This window comes from Heterodontus francisci, chromosome 4, assembly GCF_036365525.1.
Source record: "Heterodontus francisci isolate sHetFra1 chromosome 4, sHetFra1.hap1, whole genome shotgun sequence".
NCBI lineage: Eukaryota > Metazoa > Chordata > Chondrichthyes > Heterodontiformes > Heterodontidae > Heterodontus > Heterodontus francisci.
In genome coordinates, this window is record NC_090374.1 from 2,754,648 (window position 1) to 2,782,063 (window position 27,416).

The 27,416-nt window shown below is 46.0% G+C and overlaps 1 protein-coding gene across 1 annotated transcript in view; it reads left to right on the forward strand.

Moving 5' to 3' along the window:
- Positions 1-27,416, forward strand: part of LOC137368865 (nipped-B-like protein) — a 693,066-nt gene that overhangs the window by 649,189 nt on the left and 16,461 nt on the right. The window contains exons 45-47 of the mRNA XM_068029073.1: positions 5,637-5,783; positions 22,408-22,676; positions 26,281-26,455. Of these exons, the coding sequence (XP_067885174.1) occupies positions 5,637-5,783; positions 22,408-22,676; positions 26,281-26,455 (591 nt within the window). The remainder of the gene's footprint in view (positions 1-5,636; positions 5,784-22,407; positions 22,677-26,280; positions 26,456-27,416) is intronic.

Here is a 27,416-nt window from a genome sequence, read left to right on the forward strand (position 1 = left end):
GTCGTCCCCGAACTTACTAATCAGACCAGCTACATTTTCCTCCAAATCATTTATATATACGACAAAGAGCAAAGGTCCCAGCACTGATCCCTGCGGAACACCGCAAGTCACATTCCTCCATTCAGAAAAGCACCCTTCCACTGCTACCCTCTGTCTTCTATGACCGAGCCAGTTCTGTATCCATCTTGCCAGCTCACCTCTGATCCCGTGTGACTTCACCTTTTGTACCAGTCTGCCATGAGGGACCTTGTCAAAGGCTTTACTGAAGTCCATATAGATAACATCCACTGCCCTTCCTTCATCAATCATCTTTGTCACTTCCTCAAAAAACTCAATCAAATTAGTGAGACATGACCTCCCCTTCACAAAACCATGCTGCCTCTCGCTAATAAGTTCATTTGTTTCCAAATGGGAGTATATCCTGTCCCGAAGAATCCTCTCCAATAATTTCCCTCCCTACCACTGATGTAAGGCTCACCAGCCTATAATTTCCTTGCTACCCTTCTTAAACAAAGGAACAACATTGGCTATTCTCCAGTCCTCTGGGACCTCACCTGTAGCCAATGAGGATGCAAAGATTTCTGTCAAGGTCCCAGCAATTTCTTCCCTTGCCTCCCTTAATATTCTGGGGTAGATCCCATCAGGCCCTGGGGACTTATCTACCTTAAAGCTTTGCAAGACACCCAACACCACCTCCTTTTTGATAATGAGATGACTGAGACTATCTACACTCCCTTCCCTAGACACATCATCCACCAAGTCCTTCTCTTTGGTGAATACTGATGCAAAATACTCATTTAGCACCTCGCGCATTTCCTCTGGCACCACGCATAGATTCCCATCTCTGTCCTTGAGTGGGCCAACCCTTTCCCTGGTTACCCTCTTGCTCTTTATATACGTATAAAAAGCCTTGGGATTTTCCTTAATCCTGTTTGCCAATGACTTTTCATGACCCCTTTTAGCCCTCCTGACTCCTTGCTTTAGTTCCTTTCTACTGTCTTTATATTCCTCAAGGGATTCGTCTGTTCCTAGCCTTACAGCCCTTACAAATGCTTCCTTTTTCTTTTTGACTAGGCTCACAATATCCCGCATTATCCAAGGTTCCCGAATCTTGCCAAACTTATCCTTCTTCCTCACAGGAACATGCTGGTCCTGGATTCTAATCAACTGACGTTTGAAAGACTCCCACATGTCAGATGTTGATTTACCCTCAAACAGCCGCCCCCAATCTGAATTCTTCAGTTCCTGCCTAATATTGTTATAATTAGCCTTCCCCCAATTTAGCACCTTCACCCGAGGACTACTCTTATCCTTATCCACAAGTACCTTAAAAGTTATGGAATTATGGTCACAGTTCCTGAAATGCTCCCCTACTGAAACTTCGACCACCTGACCGGGCTCATTCCCCAATACCAGGTCCAGTACGGCCCCATCCCTAGTTGGACTATCTTCATATTGTTTCAAGAAGCCCTCCTGGATGCTCCTTACAAATTATGTCCCATCCAAGCCCCTAGCACTAAGTGAGTCCCAGTCAATATAGGGGAAGTTAAAATCACCCACCACTACAACCCTGTTACCTTTACATCTTTCCAAAAGCTGTCTACATATCTGCTCCTCTCCCTCCCGCTGGCTGTTGGGAGGCCTGTAGAAAACCCCCAACATCGTGACTGCACCATTCCTATTCCTGAGCTCCACCCATATTGCCTCGTTGCACGACCCCTCCGAGGTGTCCTCCCGCAGTAGAGCTGTGATATTCTCCTTAACAAGTAATGCAACTCCCCCACCCCTTTTACATCCTGCCTGAAGCTTCTAAATCCTGGAACATTTAGCTGCCAATCCTGTCCTTCCCTCAACCAAGTCTCTGTAATAACAACAACATAGTTCCAAGTACTAATCCAAGTTCATCTGCCTTACCTGTTATACTTCTTGCATTGAAACAGATGCACTTTAGACCACCAGTCCCGTTGTGCTCCGCAACATCTCCCTGCCTGCTCTTCCTCTAAGTCTTACTGGCCTTATTTACTAGTTTTCCCCTCATTTATTTCACTAGCTGTCCTACTGCTCTGGTTCCCACCCCCCTGCCACACTAGTTTCAACCCACCCGAGTGATGTTAGCAAACCTCGCAGCATGTCTGTCCTGGCCAAAAAACGATTCACCTCTTCTAATCCCAGCTTCCAGCATTTGGTCCATAGCCCTGCAGGTTACTGCTCTTGAGGTGCATATCCAGGTTCCTTTTAAATGAGTTGAGGGTTTCTGCCTCTACTACCCTTTCAGGCAGTCAGTTCCAGACCCTCACCACCCTCTGGGTGAAAAAGTTTTTCTTCATCTCCCCTCTAACTTTCTATCATTCACTTTAAATCTATGCCCCCCTTGTCACTGACCTTTCTGCTGTGGTGAATAGACCCTTCACGTCCACACTATCCAGGCCCCTCAAAAGTTTGTACATTTCAATCAGATTTCCCCTCAGCCTTGTTTGTTCCAAGGGGAACAACCCCAGCCTATCCAATCTTTCCTCATCGCTGCATTTTTCCAGTCCTGGCAACATCCTTGTAAATCTCCTCTGTACCTTCTCTCGTCCAATTACATCCTTTCTGTAATGAGGTGACCAGAACTGCACACAGTACTCAAGTTATGGCCTAACCAATGAGTGATACAGTTCCAGCATAACCTCCCTGCTCTTATATTCTATATCTCGGCTAATGAAAGAAAGGATTCCATATGCCTTCTTAACCACCTTATCGACCTGTCCTGCTCCCTTCAGGGATCTGTGGACATTCACTCCAAGGTCCCTCACTTCCTCTACACTTCTCAGTATTTTCCCATTAATCATGTATTCCTTTGCCTTGTTTGACCATCCCAAATGTATCACCTCACTGTTCTCCAGTTTGAAATCCATTTGCCACTTTTCTGTCCATCTGACCAGACCATCAATATCTTTCTGCAGCCTACAGCTATCCTCCTCGCTATCTGCCACACAGCCAATCTTTGTGTCGTCTGCAAACCTCTTGATCATGCCCCCTACATTTACGTCCAAATCTTAAAAATATAAACACAAAATTCAGGGGACCCAGTACTGAGCCCTGCGGAACACCCTCCATTCGTTAAAACACCTGTAAACATTTACCCTTTGTTTCCTTCCACTGAGCCAATTTTGTAACCACCTTGCTGCATTTCCCTGGATCTCATGGGATTTTATTTTTTTAACCAGTCTGCCATGTGCGACCTTGTCAAAAGCCTTGCAAGATCCATGTAGACCACATAAACTGTACTACCCTCATCAATCTTCCTTGTTACTTCAAAAAAATTCCATCAAGTTGGTCAGACAAGATCTTCCCTTAACAAATCCATGCTGACTATCCTTGATTAAACTGTGCTATTCTAAGTGACAGTTTATCCCGTGTCTCAGAATAGATTCCAATGATTTGCCCACTACTGAGGTTATCTGACGGGCCTGTAATTATTTGGTCTATACTTAGCTCCCTTTTTAAACAGAGGTACAATGTTAGCAGTTCTCCAAACCTCCAGGATATGAACATATGAATTAGGAGGAGTAAGCCCCTCGAGCCTTCTCTGCCATTCAACAAGATCATGGCTGACCTGTTCGTAACCTCAACTCCACATTCCTGCCGAACCCCAATAACCTTTCACTGCCCCCCACCCCCTGGCCTGTTCTCGAGAATCTATCTACCTCTGCCTTAAAAATATTTAAAGACTCTGATTCCACTGCCTTATTTTTAAACAGTAATCCCTAGTTCTAGATTCTCCCACAGGGGAAATATCCTTTCTACATCCACCCTGTCAAGACCCCTCAGGATCTTGTATGTTTCAACCAAGTTGCTTCTGACTCTTCTAAACTTCAGTGGATACAAGATAGCCTGTCCAGCCTTTCCTCATGAGACAACCTGCCCATTCCTGGTATTAGTCTCGTAAACCTTCTCTGAACTGCTTCCAACGCATTTACATCCTTCCTTCAATAAGGAGACCAGTACTGTACACACTACTCCAGATGTGGTCTCACCAATGCCCTGTATAGCTGAAGCATAACCTCCCTACTTTTGTATTCAATTCCCTTTGCAATAAATGATAACATTCTATTAGCTTTCCTAATTACTTGCTGTACCTGCATACTAACCTTTTGCGCTTCATGCACTCGGACACCCAGATCACTCTGCATCTCCAAGCTCTGCAATCTACCATTTAGATAATTTGCTTTTTTATTCTTCCTGCCAAAATAGACAATTTCACATTTTCCACATTATACTCCATTTTCCAGATCTTTGCCCATCCACTTAACCTATCGATATTCCTTTGTAGCCTCCTTATGTCCTATTCACAACTTATTTTCCTACCTATCTTTGTGCCAAATGCTGGCCTAGCCAGCGACGTCCACATCTCATGAAGTTAATTTTTAAAAAAGCACTTAGCCCCCACATTCTGGCAGAAGATGCAGGGGGTTCTTTGCTGTTTTCACCAAATATTGTATTCTCTTATCGTGAAAGGTCAGACTGCAGGTGTATTTGACACCTGTTGAACTCCAAACTTTCTGGAAGCTCTCAGAGACCCACTAGCTTTTCAACTATCTGTCTTTACTGCCCGCTTAGTGGATGAAGAATGGCAGGTGCAACGAGAACCTGGGTCTTCAGATTCTTTGGAAGAAGGTTAAGCTCTCTGCCGAGCCTAATCCTCTGGTTGATTGACCTGCCATGGCAGTTTCTACTGAGCCCACTATGTTACACTTGTTTATCCCTCTGATCAGTGGAATTTGTCTGTAGTGATCACTGGCTATAGTGCTTAAATAAATACATTTTTGGCAAGTTTGATACTAACTTTGTTTTCCATTGCTTATTCTGATCAGTATAACTCAGTTAATACTGCCCATTCAGTATAACTCCTGTTTTTGTGCTGGACCCTGCACTACTTTCCTTTTCTCTGCCACTATACTGAGCAGCGCTGTGAACAGAGAGCAGCAGTAATTGCCATCGCTGTCAGAATATTAATGCTATTCAACACTCCAGTGTACATCAGAGATCACATACTGATCAGTCAGTTCCAGTGGTCATTTGGGCTATGAGGAAGGCGAAAGTTGCCCGAGGCAACCAGAGTGTGATTCCTCTATGAATGGCCATAGTGGTTGTTTGGAATTTGAGCTTCAGTCATCGGGTAGAGTTTATTGCTGATCATAATCTAGCCACAATTATAATAGTGGCTCACATCTGTGTCTTGCATTGTTAATTGGTGAATGAAGCATGAATATATTGGGAAGAATGTTAGATCTACCTTCTGTATGGTCTTCCACATTATTCTCTGCCTGTGTGCCTTCTGCTCTCAGCTCCTTCAAAGCGCTGCATAGCAAATCACAAGTCAGGCTTCCTTTGGAGTGATGGAGGATGTAAGGTTTTGGAGGCAGTGCCTCCATCACTTTTATCATTGTACTGACTGCCCATTCAGTATGTGGAGATTACGCAACGTTTGCAGTATGTGGAAGACCATTCTACCATTGGGTAATCTCACAGTTCACCAGTTAGTTCAATGGAAGATTATTTAGAAAAGGAATTTGTGAATTGGAAACGTACAGGATTACCCAAGAGCTGAAATGGAAATTTGAACCTGTTCAAACTTTGTTTTCCTTCTCTAGAAAACCGAGGTGAACCTGCTGCTGTACATTGCGGACAACTTGGCTTGTTTCCCTTTCCAGACACAGGAGGAGCCTCTGTTTATTATGCACCACATTGACATCACACTTTCAGTCTCTGGAAGTAATCTGCTGCAGTCCTTCAGGGAGGTAAGTGTGAATTTGAGGTCAAAAGATTAAGACCCAAACCTGAAATGATGTCTAGATCGGATACACATGATGAGCTGGAGGTACATCCAGTGGGTCTTTTCCAAACCCCAATCTGGGCTGATGCCTGCACTTGGTTGAGAAACTCTGCCTTGTGTTTATTTCATTCTGTTCACTACATTTAGTGATAAGCTGATGGTATTCCACACAGTATCAACGTGTGTCTACACTGCTTTCAGTGATGCTGCCTGGTACACTGAGCTGTATCAGAGTATATCTGCAATGTATTCAATGTTAGTGTATCATATTTTAGTAAAGATTTAATAAGTATTTTATATTAATTAACTAATTAGTGCTAGAAATGACAGTTAGAGGGGTGAAGTGCTTCACCTGTGAGATGTGGGAAGTCCGTGACGCTTCCAGCGTTCCGGACGACTACATCTGCAGGAAGTGCACCCAGTTGCAGCTCCTCACAGACCGCATGGATCGGTTGGAGCGGCAACTGGATGCACTTAGGAGCATACAGGTGGCAGAGAGCATCATAGACAGGAGTTTTAGAGAAGTGGTTACACCCAAGGTGCAGGCAGATAGATGGGTGACCGCTAGAAGGGGCAGGCAGTCAGTGCAGGAATCCCCTGTGGCTATCCCCCTCTCTAACAAGTATACCGTTTTGGATACTGTTTGGGGGGGATGGCCTATCGGGAAAACAACAGCAGCAGCCAGAGCAGTGGCACCACGGCTGGCACTGTTGATCAGCAGGGAGGGACAAAACGCAGAAGAGCAATAGTTATAGGGGACTCGATAGTCAGGGGCACTGATAGGCGCTTCTGTGGGCGTGAAAGAGACTCCAGGATGGTATGTTGCCTCCCTGGTGCCAGGGTCAAGGATGTCTCTGAACGGACAGGGGGCATTCTGAAGGGGGAGGGTGAACAGCCAGAGGTTGTGGTACACATCGGTACCAATGACATAGGCAGGAAGAGTGATGAGGTCCTGCAGGGGGAGTTTAGGGGGTTAGGTAGTAAGTTTAAAAAAACAGGACCTCTAAGGTTGTAATCTCTGGATTACTCCCTGTGCCACGTGCCAATGAGGCTAGAAATAGAAAGATAGTGCAGCTAAACACATGGCTGAGCAGCTGGTGTTGAAGGGAGGGTTTCAGATATCTGGACCATTGGGCTCTCTTCAGGGACAGATGGGACCTGTACAAAAAGGACGGGTTGCATCTAAACTGGAAGGTCACTAATATCCTGGCTGCAAGGTTTGCTAGCGTTACTCGGGAGGGTTTAAACTAGTGTGGCGGGGGGGTGGGAACCAGAGCAGTCGGACAGCGAGTGAAATAAATGAGGAGGACATAGTAAATAAGGCCAGTAGGACTAAGAGAAAGGGCAGGCTGGGAGATGTTGCTGAGCACAGCAGGACTGGTGGTCTGAAGTGCATTTTTTTCAATGTGAGAAGTATAAGGCAGATGAACTTAAAGCTTGGATTAGTACTTGGAAATATGATGTTGCTATTACAGAGACTTGGTTGACGGAAGGGCAGGATTGGCAGCTAAATGTTCCAGGCTTTAGAAGCTTCAGGCGGGATAGAGGAGGATGTAAAAGGGGTGGGGGAGTTGCATTACTGGTTAAGGAGAATATCACAGCTGTACTGCGGGAGGACACCTCAGAGGGGTCATGCAGCGAGGCAATATGGGTGGAGCTCAGGAATAGGAAGGGTGCAGTCACGATGTTGGGGGTTTACTACAGGCCTCCCAACAGCCAGCAGGAGGTAGAGGAGCAGATATGTAGACAGATTTTGGAAAGATGTAAAGGTAACAGGGTTGTGGTGGTAGGTGATTTTAACTTCCCCAATATTGACTGGGACTCACTTAGTGCTAGGGGCTTGGATGGGGCAGAAGTTGTGAGGAGCATCCAGGAGGGCTTCTTGAAACGGTATGTAGATAGTCCAACTAGGGATGGGGCCATTCTGGACCTGGTATTGAGGAATGAGCCCGGCCAGGTGGTCGGAGTTTCAGTGGCGGAGCATTTCGGGAGCAGTGACCATAATTCCATAAGTTTTAAGGTACTTGTGGATAAGGATAAGAGTAGTCCTCGGGTGAAGGTGCTAAATTGGGGGAAGGCGTTTTATAACAATATTAGGCAGGAACTAAAGAATTTAGATTGGGGGCAGCTGTTTTGAGGGTAAATCAACATCTGACATGTGGGAGTCTTTCAAACGTCAGCTGATTAGAATCCAGGACCAGCATGTTCCTGTGAGGAAGAAAGACAAGTTTGGCAAGTTTCGGGAACCTTGGATAACACGGGATATTGTGAGCCTAGTCAAAAAGAAAAAGGAAGCATTTGTAAGGGCTGGAAGGCTAGGAACAGATGAAGCACTTGAGGAATATAAAGACAGTAGGAAGGAACTTAAGCAAGGAATTAGGAGGGCTAAAAGGGGTCATGAAAAGTCATTGGCAAACAGGATTAAGGAAAATCCCAAGGCTTTTTATACGTATATAAAGAGCAAGAGGGTAACCAGGGAAAGGGTTGGCCCACTCAAGGACAGAGATGGGAATCTATGTGTGGAGCCAGAGGAAATGGGCGAGGTGCTAAATGAGTACTTTGCATCAGTATTCACCAAAGAGAAGGACTTGGTGGATGATGAGCCTAGGGAAGGGAGTGCAGATAGTCTCAGTCATCTCATTATCAAAAAGGAGGTGGTGTTGGGTGTCGTGCAAAGCATTAAGGTAGATAAGTCCCCAGGGCCTGATGGGATCTACCCTAGAATACTGAGGGAGGCAAGGGAGGAAATTGCTGGGGCCTTGACACAAATCTTTGCATTCTCATTGGCTACAGGTGAGGTCCCAGAGGACTGGAGAATAGCCAATGTTGTTCCTTTGTTTAAGAAGGGTAGCAAGGATAATCCAGGAAATTATAGGCCGGTGAGCCTTACGTCAGTGGTAGGGAAACTATTAGAGAGGATTATTCGGGACGGGATTTACTCCCATTTGGAAACAAACAAACTTATTAGCAAGAGGCAGCATGGTTTTGTGAAGGCGGTCGTGTCTTACTAATTTGATTGAGTTTTTTGAGGAAGTGACAAAGATGATTGATGAAGGAAGGGCAGTGGATGTTATCTATATGGACTTTAGTAAAGCCTTTGACAAGGTCCCTCATGGCAGACAGGGACAAAAGGTGAAGTCACACGGGATCAGAGGTGAGCTGGCAAGATGGATACAGAACTGGCTCGGTCATAGAAGACAGAGGGTATCAGTGGATGTGTGTTTTTCTGAATGGAGGGATGTGACTAGTGGTGTTCCGCAGGGATCAGTGCTGGGACCTTTGCTGTTTGTAGTATATATAAATGATTTGGAGGAAAATGTAGCTGGTCTGATTAGTAAGTTTGCAGACGAGACAAAGGTTGGTGGAGTTGCGGATAATGATGAGGATTGTCAGAGGATACAGCAGGATATAGATCGGTTGGAGACTTGGGCGGAGAAATGGCAGATGGAGTTTAATCCGGACAAATGTGAGGTATTGTATTTTGAAAGATCTAATGCAGGTGGGAGGTATACAGTAAATGGCAGAACCCTTAGGAGTATTGACAGGCAGAGAGATCTGGGCGTACAGGTCCACAGGTCACTGAAAGTGGCAACGCAGGTGGATAAAGTAGTCAAGAAGGCATACGGCACGCTTGCCTTCATCGGTCAGGGCTGAGTATAAAAATTGGCAACTCATGTTGCAGCTGTACGCAACCTTAGTTAGGCCACACTTAGAATATTGCGTGCAATTCTGATCGCCACACTAACTGAAGCACGTGGAAGCTTTGGAGAGGGTACAGAAGAGGTTTTCCAGGATGTTGCCTGGTCTGGAGGGCATTAGCTATGAGGAGAGGTTGGAAAAACTCGGATTGTTTTCACTGGAACGACGGAGGTGGAGGGGCGACATGATAGAGGTTTACAAAGTTATGAGCGGCATGGACAGAGTGGATAGTCAGAAGCTTTTTCCCAGGGTGCAAGAGTCAGTTACTAGGGGCCATAGATTTAAGGTGCGAGGGGCAAAGTTTAGAGGGGATGTGCGAGGCAAGTTATTTACACAGAGGGTGGTGAGTGCCTGGAACTTGCTGCCAGGGGAGGTTATGGAAGCAGATACGATAGCGACGTTTAATAGACATCTTGACAAATACATGAATAGGATGGGAATAGAGGGATACGGACCCCGGAAGTGCAGAAGGTGTTCGTTTAGGCAGGCATCAAGATCGGCGCAGGCTTGGAGGGCCGAATGGCCTGTTCCTGTGCTGTACTGTTCTTTGTTAGTGCCTGAAACAGTCAAGTGTAGGGCTGTGTCTATTCTATTTCCAGTGATACACTGACACTATTCCAGACAGTATCAGGGTGTGTTTACACTGCATTCGGTGATGCTGCGTCATGTCATGAGCTGTATTAGGGTTTGTCTGTATTGCCTTCAGTGATACTGTGAACATGAGGAGGCCATTTCGCCTCTCAAGCCTGTTCTACCATTCAGTGAGATCATGGCTGATCTGTAACCGAACTCCATATACCTTTGCTCCATATTGTTTAATACCCTTGGCTATCAAAAATCTACCAATCTCAGTTTCAAAATTGGAAATTGATAGAGCTTCAATTGTCATTTGTGGAAGAGAGTTCCCAACTTGTACAACCCTTTATGTGTGCAAGTGTTTCCTTGTTTCACTCCTAAAAGGCGTGGCTCTAATTTTAGTCTATTCCCCCTCATCCTAGACTTTCCAACCAGCGGAATTAGTTTCTCCCTCTGCTCTATCTGTTCCCCTTAATATCAAGTCATAGTCTTGAAAACTTTGATCAAATCACCCCTTAACCTTCTATTTTCCATTAAATACAACCCTGGTTCGCGTAATGTCTCCATGCAGTTTAACCTTTGGAGTCCAGTTATCATTCTGGTAAATCTTTGCTGCACTCCCTCCAAGGCCAATGTATCCTTTCCAAGCTCTGGTATGCAGAACTGCTCACCTTACTCCCAATTGTGGTCTGACCACGGCTTTGTATAGCTGAAGCATAACTTCTACCCCCTTGTGTTATAGTCCTCTGGATATAAAAGCCAACATTCCATTATCCTTTTTGATTATTTTCTGTATCTGTTCATGACATTTTAATGGTCTATCTAATTGGACCCCCAGGTTTCTTTTGGACCTCTACTGTTTCTATCTTTTCAGCATTTAGGAAGAAACCCTGTTCTATCCTTTTTAGGCCCAAAGTGGATGATATCACATTTGCCTAATTTGAAATCTTTTGTCACAGTTTTTCACCTTCGCTTACTCTGTCAATATCTCTGTAATTTTATGCTTCAATCGACACTACGAGGGGGCATACCGGCTAAGCTACAACACGGGACTGCACAATGGGGCGGCGCAGTGGTTAGCACCGCAGCCTCACAGCTCCAGCGACCCGGGTTCGGTTCTGGATACTGCCTGTGTGGAGTTTGCAAGTTCTCCCTGTGACCGCGTGGGTTTCCGCCGGGTGCTCCGGTTTCCTCCCACAGCCAAAGACTTGCAGGTTGACAGGTAAATTGGCCATTGTAAATTGCCCCTAGTGTAGGTAGGTGGTAGGAGAATGGTGGGGATGTGGTAGGGAATATGGGATTGATGTAGGATTAGTATAAATGGGTGGTTGTTGGTCGGCACAGACTCGGTGGGCCGAAGGGCCTGTTTCAGTGCTGTATCTCTCTATGACTTTGTGACTCGACTTGCATGCCAAACAGCGTAAGCTGCATGTGATAGACAGAGCTAAGTGATCCCATAACCAACGGGTCAGATCTAAGCTCTGCAGTCCTGCCACATCCAGTCGTGAATGTTGGGAGACAATTAAACAACTGACAGGAGGAGTTGACTCCACAAATATCCCCATCAATGCAAAAGAGAAGACTCATGCATTTGCAACAACCTTCAGCCAGAAGTGCCGAGTTGATGACCCATCTCGGCCTCCTCCTGAAGTCCCCAGCATCACAGATGCCAGTCTTCAGCCAATTCGATGCACTCTGCGTGATATCAAAAAACGACTGAAGGCACTGGATACTGCAAAGGCTATAGGCTCTGACAACATTCCGGCAATAGTACTGAAGACCTGTGCTCCAGAACTTGCCGCGCCCCGAGCCAAGCTGTTGCAGTACAGCTACAACACTGGCAGCTACCCAGCAATGTGGAAAATTGCCCAGTTATGTCCTGTTCACAAAAAGCAGGACAAGTCCAACCCAGCCAATTACCGCCCCATCATTCTACTGTCAATCATCAGTAAAGTGATGGAAGGTGTCATCAACAGTGCCATCAAGTGGCACTTGCTTAGCAATAACCTGCTCGCTGACACTCAGTTTGGGTTCCACCAGGGCCACTCAGCACCTGACCTCATTACAGGCTTGGTTCAAACATGGACAAAAGAGGTGAGGTGAGAGTAACTGCCCTTGACATCAAGGCAGCATTTGACCGAGTATGGCATCAAAGAGCCCTAGCAAAACTGAAGTCAGTGGGAATCAGGGGGAAACTTTGCTGGTTGGAGTCATCCCTCGCGCAATGGAAGATGGTTGTGGTTGTTGGAGGTCAATCATCTCAGCTCCAGGACATCACTGCAGGAGTTCCTCAGGGTAGTGTCCGAGGCCCAACCATCTTCAGCTGCTTCATCAATGACATTCCCTCGCATCATAAGGTCAGAAATGGGAATGTTCGCTGATGATTGCACAATGTTCAGCACCATTCGTGACTCCTCAGATACTGAAGCAGTCCTTGTGGAAATGCAGCAAGACTTGGACAATATCCAGGCTTGAGCTGATAAGTGGCAAGTAACAATCACGTGACACAAGTGCCAGGCAATGACCATCTCCAGGAAGAGATAATCTTACAATCTTTCCTTGACATTCAATGGCATTACTATGGCTGAAACCCCCACTATCAACATCCTGGGGGTTACCCTTGACCAGAAACTCAACTGGAATAGCCATATAAATACCGTGGCTACAAGAGTAGGTCAGAGGCTAGGTATCCTGTAGCTAGTAACTTACCTCCTGAGTCCCCAAAGCCTGTCCAACAGTTACAAGGCACAAGTGAGGAGTGTGATGGAATACTCTCCACTTGTCTGGTTGGGTGCAGCTCCAGCAACACTCAAGAAGCTCGACACCATCCAGGACAAAGCAGCCCGCTTGATTGGCACCCCATCCACCAACATTCACTCCCTGCACAGTGGCAGCAGTGTGTACCATCTACAAGATGCACTGCAGCAACACACCAAGGCTCCTTAGACAGCACTTTTCGAATCCGCAACCTCTACCACCCAGAAGGACAAGGGCAGCAGATACATGGGAACACCAGCCCCTGCAAGTTCCCCTCCAAGCCACACACCATCCTGACTTGGAACTTTAACGCCAGTCCTTCACTGTCACTGGGTCAAAATCCTGAAACCCCCTTCCTAACAGCACTGTGGATGTACCTACCCCACATGGATTGCAGCGGTTCAAGAAGGCAGCTCACCACCACCTTCTCGAGGGCAATTAGGGATGGGCAATAAATGCTGGCCCAGCCAACGACGCCCACATCCCAGGAACAAATAAAAAAAATTCCTTACTTGATCTGGCCTACATGTGGATCCAGACCTACAGCAATGTAGTTGATCTTAAATGTCCTTTGAAATGGCCTAGCAAGCCACTCAGTTGTATCAAACCAGTACAATAACTAAGAAAAGGAATGAAACCGGACGGACCACCCGGCATCAACCTAGGCACTGGAAATGACAACGGCAAACCCAGTCCTGTCTACCTTGTAAAGTCCTCCTTACTAACATCTGGGGGCATGTACCATGTTGGGAGAGCTGTCAAAAGAACAAAGAAAATTACAGCAAAGGAACAGGCCCTTCGGCCCTCCAAGCCTGCGCCGATCCAGATCCTCTATCTAAAAATGTCGCCTATTTTCTAAGGGTCTGTATCTCTTTTCTTCCTGCCCATTCATGTATCTGTCTAGATACATCTTAAAAGACGCCATCGTGCCCGCATCTACCACCTCCGCTGGCAACGCGTTCCAGGTACCCACCACCCTCTGCGTAAAGAACTTTCCACGCATATCCCCCCTAAACTTTTCCCCTTCCACTTTGAACTCGTTTCCTCTAGTAATTGAATCCCCCACTCTGGGGGAAAAAGCCTCTTGCTATCCACCCTGTCTATACCTCTCATGATTTTGTACACCTCAATCAGGTCCCCCCTCAACCTCCGTCTTTCTAATGAAAATAATCCTAATCTACTCAACCTCTCTTCATAGCTAGCGCCCTCCATACCAGGCAACATCCTGGTGAACCTCCTCTGCACCCTCTCCAAAGCATCCACATCCTTTTGGTAATGTGGCGACCAGAACTGCACGCAGTATTCCAAATGTGACCGAACCAAAGTCCTATACAACTGTAACATGACCTGCCAACTCTTGTACTCAATACCCCGTCCGATGAAGGAAAGCATGCCGTATGCCTTCTTGACCACTCTATTTACCTGCGTTGCCACCTTCAGGGAACAGTGGACCTGAACACCCAAATCTCTCTGGACATCAATTTTCCCCAGGACTTTTCCATTTACTGTATAGTTCACTCTCGAATTGGATCTTCCAAAATGCATCACCTCGCATTTGCCCTGATTGAACTCCATCTGCCATTTCTCTGCCCAACTCTCCAATCTATCTATATTCTGCTGTATTCTCTGACAGTCCCCTTCACTATCTGCTACTCCACCAATCTTAGTGTCGTCTGCAAACTTGCTAATCAGTCCACCTATACTTTCCTCCAAATCATTAATGTATATCACAAACAACAGTGGTCCCAGCACGGATCCCTGTGGAACACCACTGGTCACACGTCTCCATTTTGAGAAACTCCCTTCCACTGCTACTCTCTGTCTCCTGTTGCCCAGCCAGTTCTTTATCCATCTAGCTAGTACACCTTGGACCCCATGCGCCTTCACTTTCTCCATCAGCCTGCCATGGGGAACCTTATCAAACGCCTTACTGAAGTCCATGTATATGACATCGACAGCCCTTCCCTCATCAATCAACTTTGTCACTTCCCCAAAGAATTCTATTAAGTTGGTAAGACATGACCTTCCCTGCACAAAACCATGTTGCCTATCACTGATAAGCCCATTTTCTTCCAAATGAGAATAGATCCTATCCCTCAGTATCTTCTCCAGCAGCTTCCCTACCACTGACGTCAGGCTCACCGGTCTATAATTACCTGGATTATCCCTGCTACCCTTCTTAAACAAGGGGACAACATTAGCAATTCTCCAGTCCTCCGGGACCTCACCCGTGTTTAAGGATGCTGCAAAGATATCTGTTAAGGCCCCAGCTATTTCCTCTCTCGCTTCCCTCAGTAACCTGGGATAGATCCCATCCGGACCTGGGGACTTGTCCACCTTAATGCCCTTTAGAATACCCAACACTTCCTCCCTCCTTATGCCGACTTGACCTAGAGTAATCAAACATCTGTTCCTAACCTCAACATCCGTCATGTCCCTCTCCTCGGTGAATACCGATGCAAAGTACTCGTTTAGAATCTCACCCATTTTCTCTGAGTCCAAGCATAACATTCCTCCTTTGTCCTTTAGTGGGCCAATCCTTTCTCTAGTTACCCTCTTTCTCCTTATATATGAATAAAAGGCTTTGGGATTTTCTTTAACCCTGTTTGCTAAAGATATTTCATGACCCCTTTTAGCCCTCTTTATTCCTCGTTTCAGATTGGTCCTACATTCCCGATATTCTTTCAAAGCTTCGTCTTTCATCAGCCGCCTAGACCTTATGTATGCTTCCTTTTTCCTCTTAACTAGTCTCACAATTTCACCTGTCATCCATGGTTCCCTAATCTTGCCATTTCTATCCCTCATTTTCACAGGAACATGTCTCTCCTACACGCTAATCAACCTCTCTTTAAAAGCCTCCCACATATCACATGTGGATTTACCTTCTAACAGCTGCTCCCAATCTACATTCCCCAGCTCCTGACGAATTTTGGTACAGTTGGCCTTCCCCCAATTTAGCACTCTTCCTTTAGGACCACTCTCGTCTTTGTCCATGAGTATTTTAAAGCTTACGGAATTGTGATCACTATTCCCAAAGTAGTCCCCTACTGAAACTTCAAACACCTGGCCGGGCTCATTCCCCAACACCAGGTCCAGTATGGCCCCTTCCCGAGTTGGACTATTTACATACTGCTCTAGAAAACCCTCCTGGATGCTCCTTACAAATTCTGCTCCATCTAGACCTCTAACACTAAGTGAATTCCAGTCAATGTTGGGAAAATTAAAATCTCCTATCACCACCACCCTGTTGCTCCTACATCTTTCCATAAATCTGTTTACATATTTGTACCTCTATCTCACGCTCGCTGTTGGGAGGCCTGTAGTACAGCCCCAACATTGTTACCACACCCTTCCTATTTCTGAGTTCTGTCCATATTGCCTCACTGCTCGAGTCCTCCATAGTGCCCTCCTTCAGCACAGCTGTGATATCCTCTTTGACCAGTAATGCAACTCCTCCACCCCTTTTACCTCCCTCTCTATCCTGCCTGAAGCATCGATATCCTGGGATATTTAGTTGCCAATCATGCCCTTCCCTCAACCAAGTCTCAGTAATAGCAATAACATCATTCTCCCAGGTACTAATCCAAGCCCTAAGTTCATCTGCCTTACCTACTACACTTCTTGCATTAAAACAAATGCACCTCAGACCACCAGTCCCTTTACATTCATCATCTGCTCCCTGCCTGCTCTTCCCCTTAGTCACACTGACTTCATTATCTAGTTCCTTACAGGCTTTTGTTACTACCTCCTTACTGTCAACTGACCTCCTCAATTGGTTCCCATCCCCCTGCCCACAGCCTAGTCCCACAGCCTAGTCAAGCAACAGCCTGACATAGTCATACTCACCGAATCTTACCTTACCATGTCCCAGGCACCGCTCGCACCATCCATGGGTATATTGTGTCCCACCGGCAGGACAGACCCAGCAGAGGTGGCGGTACAGTGGTATACAGTCTGGAGGGAGTTGCCCTGGGAGTCCTCAACATTGACGCCAGAGCCTGTGAATTCTCATGGCCTCAGGTTAAATATGGGCAAGGAACCCTCCTGATGATTACCACCTACCGCCATCCCTCAGTTGATGAATCAGTGCTTCTCCATGTTGAACACTAATTGAAAGAAGCACTGAGGGTAGCAAGGGCACAGAATGTACTCTGGGTGGGGGACTTCAATGTCCATCACAGATTGGTAGCAACACTGCTGACCGAGTGGGCTGAGTTCTGAAGGACATCCAGTCGTGAACGGTGGTGGACAATTGAACAACTAACAGGAGGTGACTCCACAAATATCCCCATCCTCAATGATGGGGGTGCCTCGCACATCAGTGCAAAAGACAAGGCTGAAGCATTTACATTCATCCTCAGCCAGAAATGCCGAGTTGATGATCCATCTCGACCTCCTCCTGAGGTCCCCAGCATCACAGATGCCAGTCTTCAGCCAATCCAATTCACTTCACGTGATATCAAGAAACGGCTGGGGGCACTGGATGCTGCAAAGGCTTAGGACCCTGACAACATTGCGGCAATAGTACAGAAGACTTGTGCCCCAGAACTAGCCGTGCCCCTAACCAAGGTGTTCCAGGACAGCTACAACACTGACATCTACCCAGCAATGTGGAAAATTTGCTCCGGTATGTCCTGTCCACATAAAGCAGGACAAATCCAACGCAGCATATTACTGCCCTACCAGTCTACTCTCTATCATCTGCAGAGTGATGGAACGGGCCGTCGACAGTGCTATCAAGCACCACTTACTCAGCAATAACCTGCTCACAGACGCTCAGTTTGGCTCTGTCAGGGCCACTCAGCTCCCAACCTCATTATAGCTTTGGTCCAAACCTGACAAAAGAGCTACACTCCAGAGGTGAAGTGAGAGTGACTGCCCTTGACATCAAGGCAGCAATTCGTATGCGTATGGTATCAAGGAGCCTTCTCGAAACTGGAGTCCATGGGAATCGAGGGGAAAACTCTCCACTGGTTTGAATCATACCTCGCACAAAGGAAGATGGTTGTGGCTGTTGGAGGTCAATCATCTCAGCTCCAGCACATCACTGCAGGAATTCCTCAGGGTAGTGTCCTAGGCCCAACCATCTTCAGCTGCTTCATCAATGATCTTCCCTCCATCATAAGGTCAGAAGTGGGGATGTTTGCTCATGATTGTACGATGTTGAACACCATTCACGACTCACGTTACAGTGCAGGATTGGCCATTCAGCCCATCGTGTCCACACTGGCTGTCTGAAAGAGCAATTCCCTCAGTTCCATTCCCCGCCTTCTCCCCGTAACCCTGCACATTCTTCCTTTTCAGATATCTAATTCCCTATTGAATGCTTCAATTGAACCTGCCTCCACCTTGTTCTCAGGCAGCGCATTCCAGACCTTAACTACTGACTGTGTGAAAAAGTTTTTTCTCATGTCACTTTTGCTTCTTTTACCAAATACTTATGTCTGTGCCCTCCCGTTCTCGATCCTTTCACGAGTGGGAACACTTTCTCTCTATCTACTCTGTCCAGACCCCTCGTGATTTTGAATACCTCAATCAAACCACCTCTCAGTCTTCTCTTCTCCAAGGAAAACAGTCCTAACTTCTCCCATCTATCTTCATAACTGAAGTTCCTCATCCCTGGAACCATTCTTGTGAATCTTTTCTGTACTCTCTGCAGTGCCCTCACGTCTTTCCTAAAGTGCGGCGCCCAGAACTGGATGCAATATTCCAGCTGCGGCCGAACTAGTGTCTTATAGAAGGTCAACGTAACTGTCTTGCTCTTGTACTCTATGCCCCTATTAATTAAGCCCAGGATACTGTATGCTTTATTAACCGCGCTGTCAACCTGTCCTGCCACCTTCAATGACTAATACACCAGGTCCCTCTGTTCCTGCACCCCCTTGAGAATTGTACCCTTTATTTTATATTGTCTGTCCATGTTCTTCCTACCAAAATAAATCACTTCATATTTCGCTGTATTGAACTTCATCTGCCATTTGTCTGCCATTCCGCCAAATTGTCTATGCCCTTTTGGAGTTCTCCACTATCTGTCTGACAGTTCACAATGCTTCCAAGTTTCATATCATCTGCAAACTTTGAAATTGTGCCCTGTACACCAAGATCTAGGTCATTAATATATATCAGGAAAAGCAAGAGTCTCAACACTGGTCGCTGAGGAACTCCACTACAAACCTTCCTCCAGCCCAAAAACATTCATTAATCACTGCTCTTTGTTTCCTGTCACTCAGCCAATTTTGTATCCATGTTTCTACCATCCCTTTTATTTCATGAGCTACAAGTTTGCTCACCAGTCTGTTGACACTGAAGCAGCCTGTGCCCATGTGCAGCAAGACCTGGACTACATCCAGGCTTGGGCTGATAAGTGGCAAGCAACATTCGCGCAACACAAGTGCCAGGCAATGACCATCTCCAATAAGAGAGTATCTAACCATCTCCCCTTGATGTTCAATGGCATTACCATCACTGAATCCCCCACTATCAACATCCTAGGGGTTACCATTGACCAGAAACTGAACTGAACCAGCCACGCAAATACCATGGCTACAAGAGCAGATGAGAGGCTGGGATTCTGCAGCAAGTAACTTACCTCCGGTTTCCCCAATGCCTGTCCACCATCTACAAGGCACAAGTCAGGAGTGTGATGGAATACTCTGCACTTGCCTGGATGGGTGAGGCTGCAACAACACTCGAGAAGCTCGATACCATCCAGGACAAAGCAGCTGGCTTGATTGGGACCCCATCCACCACCTTTAACATTCACTCCCTTTAGCACAGACGCACAGTGGCAGCGGTGTGTAGCATCTACAAGATGCACTGCAGCTACGCACCAAGGCTCTTTCGACAGCACATTCCAAACCCGCGACCTTTACCACATAGAAGGACAAGTGCAGCTTATATATGGGAACACCACCACTGCAAGTTCCCTCATCACCACCACCTTCTCGAGGGCAATTAAAGATGGGCAATAAATGCTGGCCTGGCCACCGTCGCCCACATTCCATAAACAATTTTTTTTTTAAAGTCCCCCAGTATCACCAATCTATCGTTTTGGCACATCTCTGTGATTTCCTTGCACATTTGCCCTGCTATATATATCTCACTATTTGGAGGCCTTTAGAATACGCCTATTAACCAAATGGATTCTGTCCTTGTCCCTTCAAGGGCATCCTTCCTTTTCAACACTACAATTCTTCCCTAATCAGTGCTGCCATCCCACCTGCCTTTTTTCCTTCCCTGTCTTGTCTGAACATTTTGTATCTTTGAATATTAAGCCTAAGTCCTCAATCTTTTTAAGTCGCGGTTCCGTTATTGCCATGACATATTCCCACATGGCTATTTATGCTTGTAGCTCACCAACTTTATTCACCACACTTTCTGCGTTTACCTACATGCGTTGTGAACCTGCCTTTGTATTCCTCGTAGTCCTTCTTAATCTGCTGCTGTCTAATGTATTGCTTCCTTCTCTATCCAGCACTGTTACTCCTTTATGTACCGAATTCTTCTTTTCTCCTTCGAAATGCTGGTGCCATTCCCTTACAATTTAGTTTAAACGCTGCATTACCTGCCTGATCTTCCTTGACTGCCTGGAAGTTACCTATTCCCTTTCTGCATGCGTTGCCTGATTGACTTAAATATACTCAACTGAGCATCCCCCAGATGCATCTAATACTTTGTGTGAAGAAATTTCTCCTCATCTCAGTCCTAAATGGTTAACCCCTTATTCTGAGACTGAGCCCTAGTTGTAGACCTCGAGCCAGGGGAAACATCCTCCCAAATACCGAGCTGCATCAGGGTGATACTGCCGGGAGCAGAGAGTTGTATCAGACTATGCCTGTGCTATATTCAGTGATATTGCAAAGAAAAGTGAGCTGTATCAGGGTGTGTCTATGCTGCATGCAGTGATACTGCCTGTAATAGTGAGCTGTAAGCAAATTGGCTCAAAGGCAGGAAGCAAAGGGTAATGTCATTGGAAGGCTTTCCAGTGGGATTCCACAGGGCTCAATACTATGTCCCTTGCTTTTTGTGGTATATATCAATGATTTGGACTTGAATGTAGGAGGTGCAATTGAGAGGTTTGCAGACGATATAAAAATTGGCCTTGTGGTTGATAATTAAGAATATTTCATTTATGAAGATAGATTGGAGAAGTTAGGACTGTTTTCCTTGGAGAAGAGAAGGCTGAGAGGTGATTTGATAGAGGTATTCAAAATCATGAGAGGTCTGGACAGAGTAGATAGAGAGAAACTGTTCCCACTCATGAAAGGATCGAGAACGAGAGGACACAGATTTAAAGTATTTGGTAAGAGAAGCAAAAGCGACATGAGGAAAAACTTCTTCACGCGGCGAGTGGTTGAGGTCTGCGTTGCCTGAGAACGTGGTGAGGCAGGTTCAATTGAAGCATTCAAAAGGGAATTAGACAGTTACATGAAAAGGAAGAATGTGCAGGGTTACGGGGAGAAGGCGGGGAATGGAACTGAGGGAATTGCTCTTTCAGAGAGCCAGTGTGGACACGATGGGCTGAATGGCCTCCTGCGCTGTAACAATTCTGTGATTCTGTGAAGAAAGTTGTAGACTGCAGGAAGATATGATTGGACTAGTCAGATGAGTGGAGCAGTGAAAAATGGAGTTCAAACTAGAGAAATGTGAGATAATGCATTGGGGAAGGCTAACAAGGCAAGGGAACATGCAGTAAAATGGTAGGATACTGAGAAGTGTAGAGGAGCAGAGGGACCTTGGTGTGTATGTCCACAGATCCCTGAAGGTAAGATGGTCAAGAAGACCTACAGGATACCTGCCTTTATTAGCCAAGGCATACCAGAGAGAGTTGTTAAACTTGATTTTCCAAACAGATAACACTGATTCCATCATTCCATACAACATCCGCAAGGATCCTGCTCCAGTAGATGCTAGGGGGTTATGCTGGAACTGTATAAAACACTAGTTAGGCCACAACTGCAGAACTGCATGCGGTTCTGGTCACCGCATTATAGGAAAGATGTGATTGCACCACAGAGGGTACAGAGGAGATTTATGAGGATGTTGCTTGGACTGGAGAATTTTTGTTATGAGGAAAGATTGGATAGGCTAGGGTTGTTTTCTTTGGACAGAGGAGACTGAAGGGAGACCTAATTGGCATGTATAAAATTATGAGGGGTCTATCTAGAGTGGATAGGAAGGCCCTTTTCAGCTTGGTTAACCAGGGGGCCGAAGGTTTCAGTTAAGAGGTAGGAGGTTTAGAGGGGAATTTTTTTCACCCAGTGGGTGACGGATCTGGAACTCACTGCCTGAAAGGGTGGTAGAGGCAAAATTCCTCATAACATTTAAAAAGTACTTGGATACGCACTTGAAGTGCCGTAACTTACTAGGCTACGGACCAAGAGCTGGAAAGTGTGTTTAGGCTGCTTGGCTCCACATCAGCTGGCATGGACACAATAGGCTGAATGCCTCCTTCCGTGGTGCAGATTTCTGTGATGCTACAGTTCTGTATCAGGGTGGGGCTCCATTTTAAAGGAGATGTTAGGCAGCTTACTTTTTAAACTGTTTGTCGTTTTCAGTCTCTATTGAAAGAAGCACCGCCGAAGGAAAGGAAACCCTCAAGCTCAGGAGACAGTGAGAGTGAGGATGAAATGCATCGGCCCCGCAGGTCCAGAAGACGTGTAAACTCTGACTCAAGTGATGAGGAAGATGATGATCTGGAAGATGTGCTCTCTCGGTTGCCTGCAGACTCGACCCCTCTTGTGGAGTTTGTGAATGCTTCTCAGGGAATCCTGTTGCTGTTGGTCCTGAAGCAACACCTGAAAAACCTGTACGGCTTCTCAGACAGGTATGAGATGGAGCTTTAACATTGAACACTGCACAGATCTCAAAGGTCAAATTCTTCCTCTTTTTGTCTGTTCACTCAGCCTACTCTTACATCTTGCTGTTTACACGCCAGAGAGAATTGTTAACTTGATTTTCCAAACAGGTAACACTGATTCCATACAACATCCGCAAGGATCCTGCTCCAATCGATGCTAGGAGGTTTGAGAGAGTCCTGAGTTCATATGAACAGTATGAAGCTGTTCAGCTCCTCCAGCCTTTTCTGCCATTCATTGTTGTTATGGCTGATCTGTATCTCTAATTACATTCCTCACCCAATTGCTGCTTTCCTTCGAGGTCAAATGAGCCTACTCAAGAGGTCCTTGTTAATAAATTCTTAGACATTTCCTGTTGGCTGCATGTTTTACAATCTTTTTCCACAGCCCAGAACAGTGCACATTAGCTTTGCTTTCTGTTACAATGTCGCTGATTCAGAGTGAGGCAGAAAAAGCCTCCGACTCTCTTTTAGGTTTCAAAGTCCTCACATTGACATAATATGAACTATATTTTGTTCTAATGCATTTATCTGCATTTCAAACTTCTTCATAGTCTGTATTTTCAGTCCTTCACTGCCTTTTTCATAGAGAGTGACAAGCCCATGGCAGAGTTTGAAAACAAAGGTGAGAATTTTAAAGTCGAAGCATTGTCAGACCAGGAAGCAATGTAGGTCAGCGAGCATGAGGATTGTGAGTGAACGAGGCTTGGAGCAACTTTTATGATAAGGGCAGTAGAGTTTTGGATGAGATGAAGTTTACGGAGGGTAGGGAATGGAAGGTTGCCAGGTTAGCATTAGAATAATCAAGTCTGGAGGTAACAAAAACATGGCTAAGGATCTCATCAGCAGCTGGGCTGAGGCGGAGCACTGAACAATACTACGGAGTTAGGCTGTCTTGGTGATAATGAAGTTATGGGGTCGGAAGCTCGGCTCAGGTCGGACAGTCTTATTCAGCCTGAGATGGTGGCCAAGAGGGGTTTGGAATTGGTGCCTAGAGGCGTGAGGAACTCCTACAGTGCTGTCCTGGGGAAGAAATGATTGGCCTCCATCAACCACAACCATCTCCCTTTGTGCTCAGTATGACTCCAATGAGTGGAGAATTTATCTCCTTGATTCCCATTGACTTCAATTTTCTAGGGCTCCTTGTTGCTACACTCAGTCAAATGCTGCCTTGATGCCAAGGGCAGTCACTGTCACCTCACCTCTGGAATTCAGCTTTGTGTCCAGTTTGCACAATACAGTCTGGATCTAAGTGCCCCTGGCGGAACCCAAACTGAGCATCAGTGAGCGGGTTATTGCTTAGTAAATGCCACCTGATAGCACTATCGACGGCATCTTCCATCTCTTTGCTCATGCTGGAGGGTAGACTAATTGGCCTGATTGGATTTCTCCTGTTTTTTGTGGATGGGACGTACCTGGGCAATTTTCTACATTGTCGGGTAGATGCCAGTGTTGTAGCTAAGAGGATAGCCAGTTCTGGAGCACAAGTCTTCAGTACTACAGCCAGGATGTTGTTGGGGCCCATAGCCTTTGCTGTCTCCAATGTTCTCAGCTGTTCCTTGACGTCACACAGAGTGAATCAAATTGGCTGAAGACCAGCATCTGTGATGGTGGAGGTTGAGATGGACCATCCACTCAGCATTTCTGGCTGAAGATGGTTGCAATTGCTCCAGCCTTGTCTTATGCATTGGACAAGCAGCCTGACAACACAGTGGCATTGAAGGCGTAGTGAGGTAGAACTGGGTGTCGCCAATAATTGTGATAACGTTTTCTTAGTTCAATCAGTAGAACTTGGCTTCACATAATAACGCAAAATAGAGAAAATGCAAAGCTGCTTCTCCCTGCCCCTCCCAAGCAATCATTCAGTCATCTTAGGATTCAACCAAGAGCTTCTAACTGTTATACAGGATTTTTGACTTTCTGAACCTGGATTAGCAAAGTTTCTCTCATTGTTCTACTCACAAACCTTGCCATGGAGTCTTTGTTCACTGGAATCAGGGACTTAGTTTCTTTACTGCCCCCGTCTCGGGATTCACCAGTATCAGAATAGTAGTGGTAGCAATTAAAGGGGTAACTGGTGTGTCTGGATGGGGGCTGGAGAGGTGGTGCGACAGTCAGTGCTGTGAGTATAACATTATGAAATAGCTAGCTCTCAGCTAGTCTGCACTGGTGGTGTTGATTCAGGGCCGGGCAATGCTCATTGTAGGGAATGACTGAGATAATGAGGGAGTGCTGACCCCCAAGGCCAGCCTGGCTGCTCAAGACTGTGAAATGGCTGAAGAAGAAGAAATGCACCTGTGTGAGAAGGGAATTGTCCATGTGCCTGTTGGTGTGCTAACTTTGCATTTACCTTGTGTGCTGAACTGTATTAAGGTAGGGCACACAAACTGTAGAGACTCTTGGTCTTACTGAAGAGGCTACCATGAGAACCCACCGCCTCCCCCTCCAACACAGATGAGTCCATTTCTTGTGGGTACAAAGATGCCGATCTCAAGAGTACTGCAATAAGAGGGCTCTGCCTCTTGGGTCTACCTACCTGTATTGAAGTAAGATGAGGATGGTCTTAATGGCCAGATGAGCTGCTCATCACATGTATTACTGAGCCTCCTCCCTTTGGAATTAGCTTTGTGCAAAATTCAGCATGAAGATGTTTGCTGGGAGCCCCAGGAATGAGCTCCTCTGTTGTTTCGCACCATCCTGAATAAGGGTGCCAATGTCTGACTTTAATACACAATCTGTGGCCTTCCTTATTAAACTTGAGCAATATTTCTAATTCCCAGCACTTAAAAGTAACTTTTGTCCAGATGGTTTCTGTTGAAAAATGGTAGGAAAATCATGAAATGTGCCTGACCTATCTTCCCCAGAAGCTTTCCATCTGTTCCATGATGTCCTTCTGCCTGGCACTAGAGAGGTAACATACTATTTGGAACTCTTGGTCACAACTGCGAAAATCACAGTGTACACCCAACTTTAGAATAAGCCACTGCTGCCACTGTCCTGTTCTTGTAGTCTACTGCTGCACACCTGCCATTGCTCCATGACAATATCCTATTCTGAGACCTCTCATGCTTGTCCAATACTAAGTATCTGTTGGATAGTTGCAGTAACTGGGCAGTGGTAGAAATTGTATTGCATAATAGGTTTGTAGCCACCAAGAAAATCAAGCCCTACACTGTCAAATTCACCACCATCTTCCGAAGGGCATTTAGTGATGGGCAATAAATGCTGGCCTTGCCAGAGATGCTCACAACCCAAGAACGAATTTAAAAAAAATTCTTAACTGGAAATTACATTACTGTCTGAAAGTTTGTCCTCACTCTCTCAGAAAGTTTTCTTTCCACAGAAAGATATAAGGAAGCAGAAGTGCTGTCCCATAAATTGTCATCCTTGTGCTGTATTTTGGGTCAGGTGATTTCCCCAAGCCTGTTGTTTATGTCCTTTCCGCCATTGCCAAGTTATTGCTAGTTATCTTCAATCATGCCATCTTTCCTTGTATTTTCAAGAATGTTTCTCATCTTTGAGCCAACAGCTGCTAGTCTCTGTTCAACAATCTTGTCTCTCTTTCTCTCTCCAGTAAAATCCAAAAATATTCTCCTTCTGAATCTGCGAAAGTGTACGACAAAGCGGTAAACAGGAAATCAGGAGTGCACTTTAACCCCAGGCAAACACTGGATTTCCTGAGAAATGGAGTCGGACATGCGGAAATCACAGAGACAGTGAAGCGGAATATCGTCAAACAGTACTTAGATGTAAGTTACAGACTTTTGGGGGAGCTTAAGTGTATAGCATTCTATTTACAGGGATTTAATTAAGATTTTTTCACTAGCATGAAGCCAGGCCCCTCTACACATACTGGAAATAAATTGATATCACCAGTGCAGCAGCAGTTTTTCTTATTCTTTCATGGGATGTGGGCGTCGTTTGCTAAGCCAGCATTTGTTGCCCATTCCCAATTGCCCTTCAGAATTTGGTGGTAAGCTGCCTTCTTGAACCTCTGCAGTCCATGTGAGGTAGGTACACCCACAGTGCTGTTAGGAAGGGAGTTCCAGGATTTTGATCCAATGATAGTGAAGGAACGGCGATATAGTTCCATGTCAGGATGGTGTGTGACTTGGAGGGGAAGTTGTAGGTGGTGGTGTTCCCAAGCATCTGCTGCCCTTGTCCTTCCAGGTGGTAGAGGTTGCGGGTTTGAAAGGTGCTGTTGAAGAAGCTATGGTGAGTTGCTTCAGTGCATCTTGTCGATGGTACACACTGCTGCCACTGTGCATCGGTGGTGGAGGGTGTGAATGTTTGTGGATGGGGTGCCAATCAGGCGGGCTGCTTTGTCCTGGATGGTGTCGAGCTTCTTGAGTCTTGTTGGAGCTGCACCCATCCAGGCAAGTGGAGATTATTCCATCGCACTCCTGACTTGTGCCTTATCGATGATGGACAGGTTTTGGGAAGTTAAGTGGTGAGTTACTTGCCACAGAATTCCCAGCCTCTCTCCTCCTGTTGTAGCCACTCTACTTATATGGCTGGTCCAGTTAGTTTCTGGTCACTGGTAACCTCCCGACCCCCCAGCCCCAGGATGTTGATAGTGGGGGGATTCAGCGATGGTAATGCCATTGAATGTCAAGCAGAGATGGTTGGATTTTCTCTTGTTGGAGATGGTCATTGCCTGGCACTTGTGAACGTAACTTGCCATTTCTCAGCCCAAGCCTGGATGTTGTC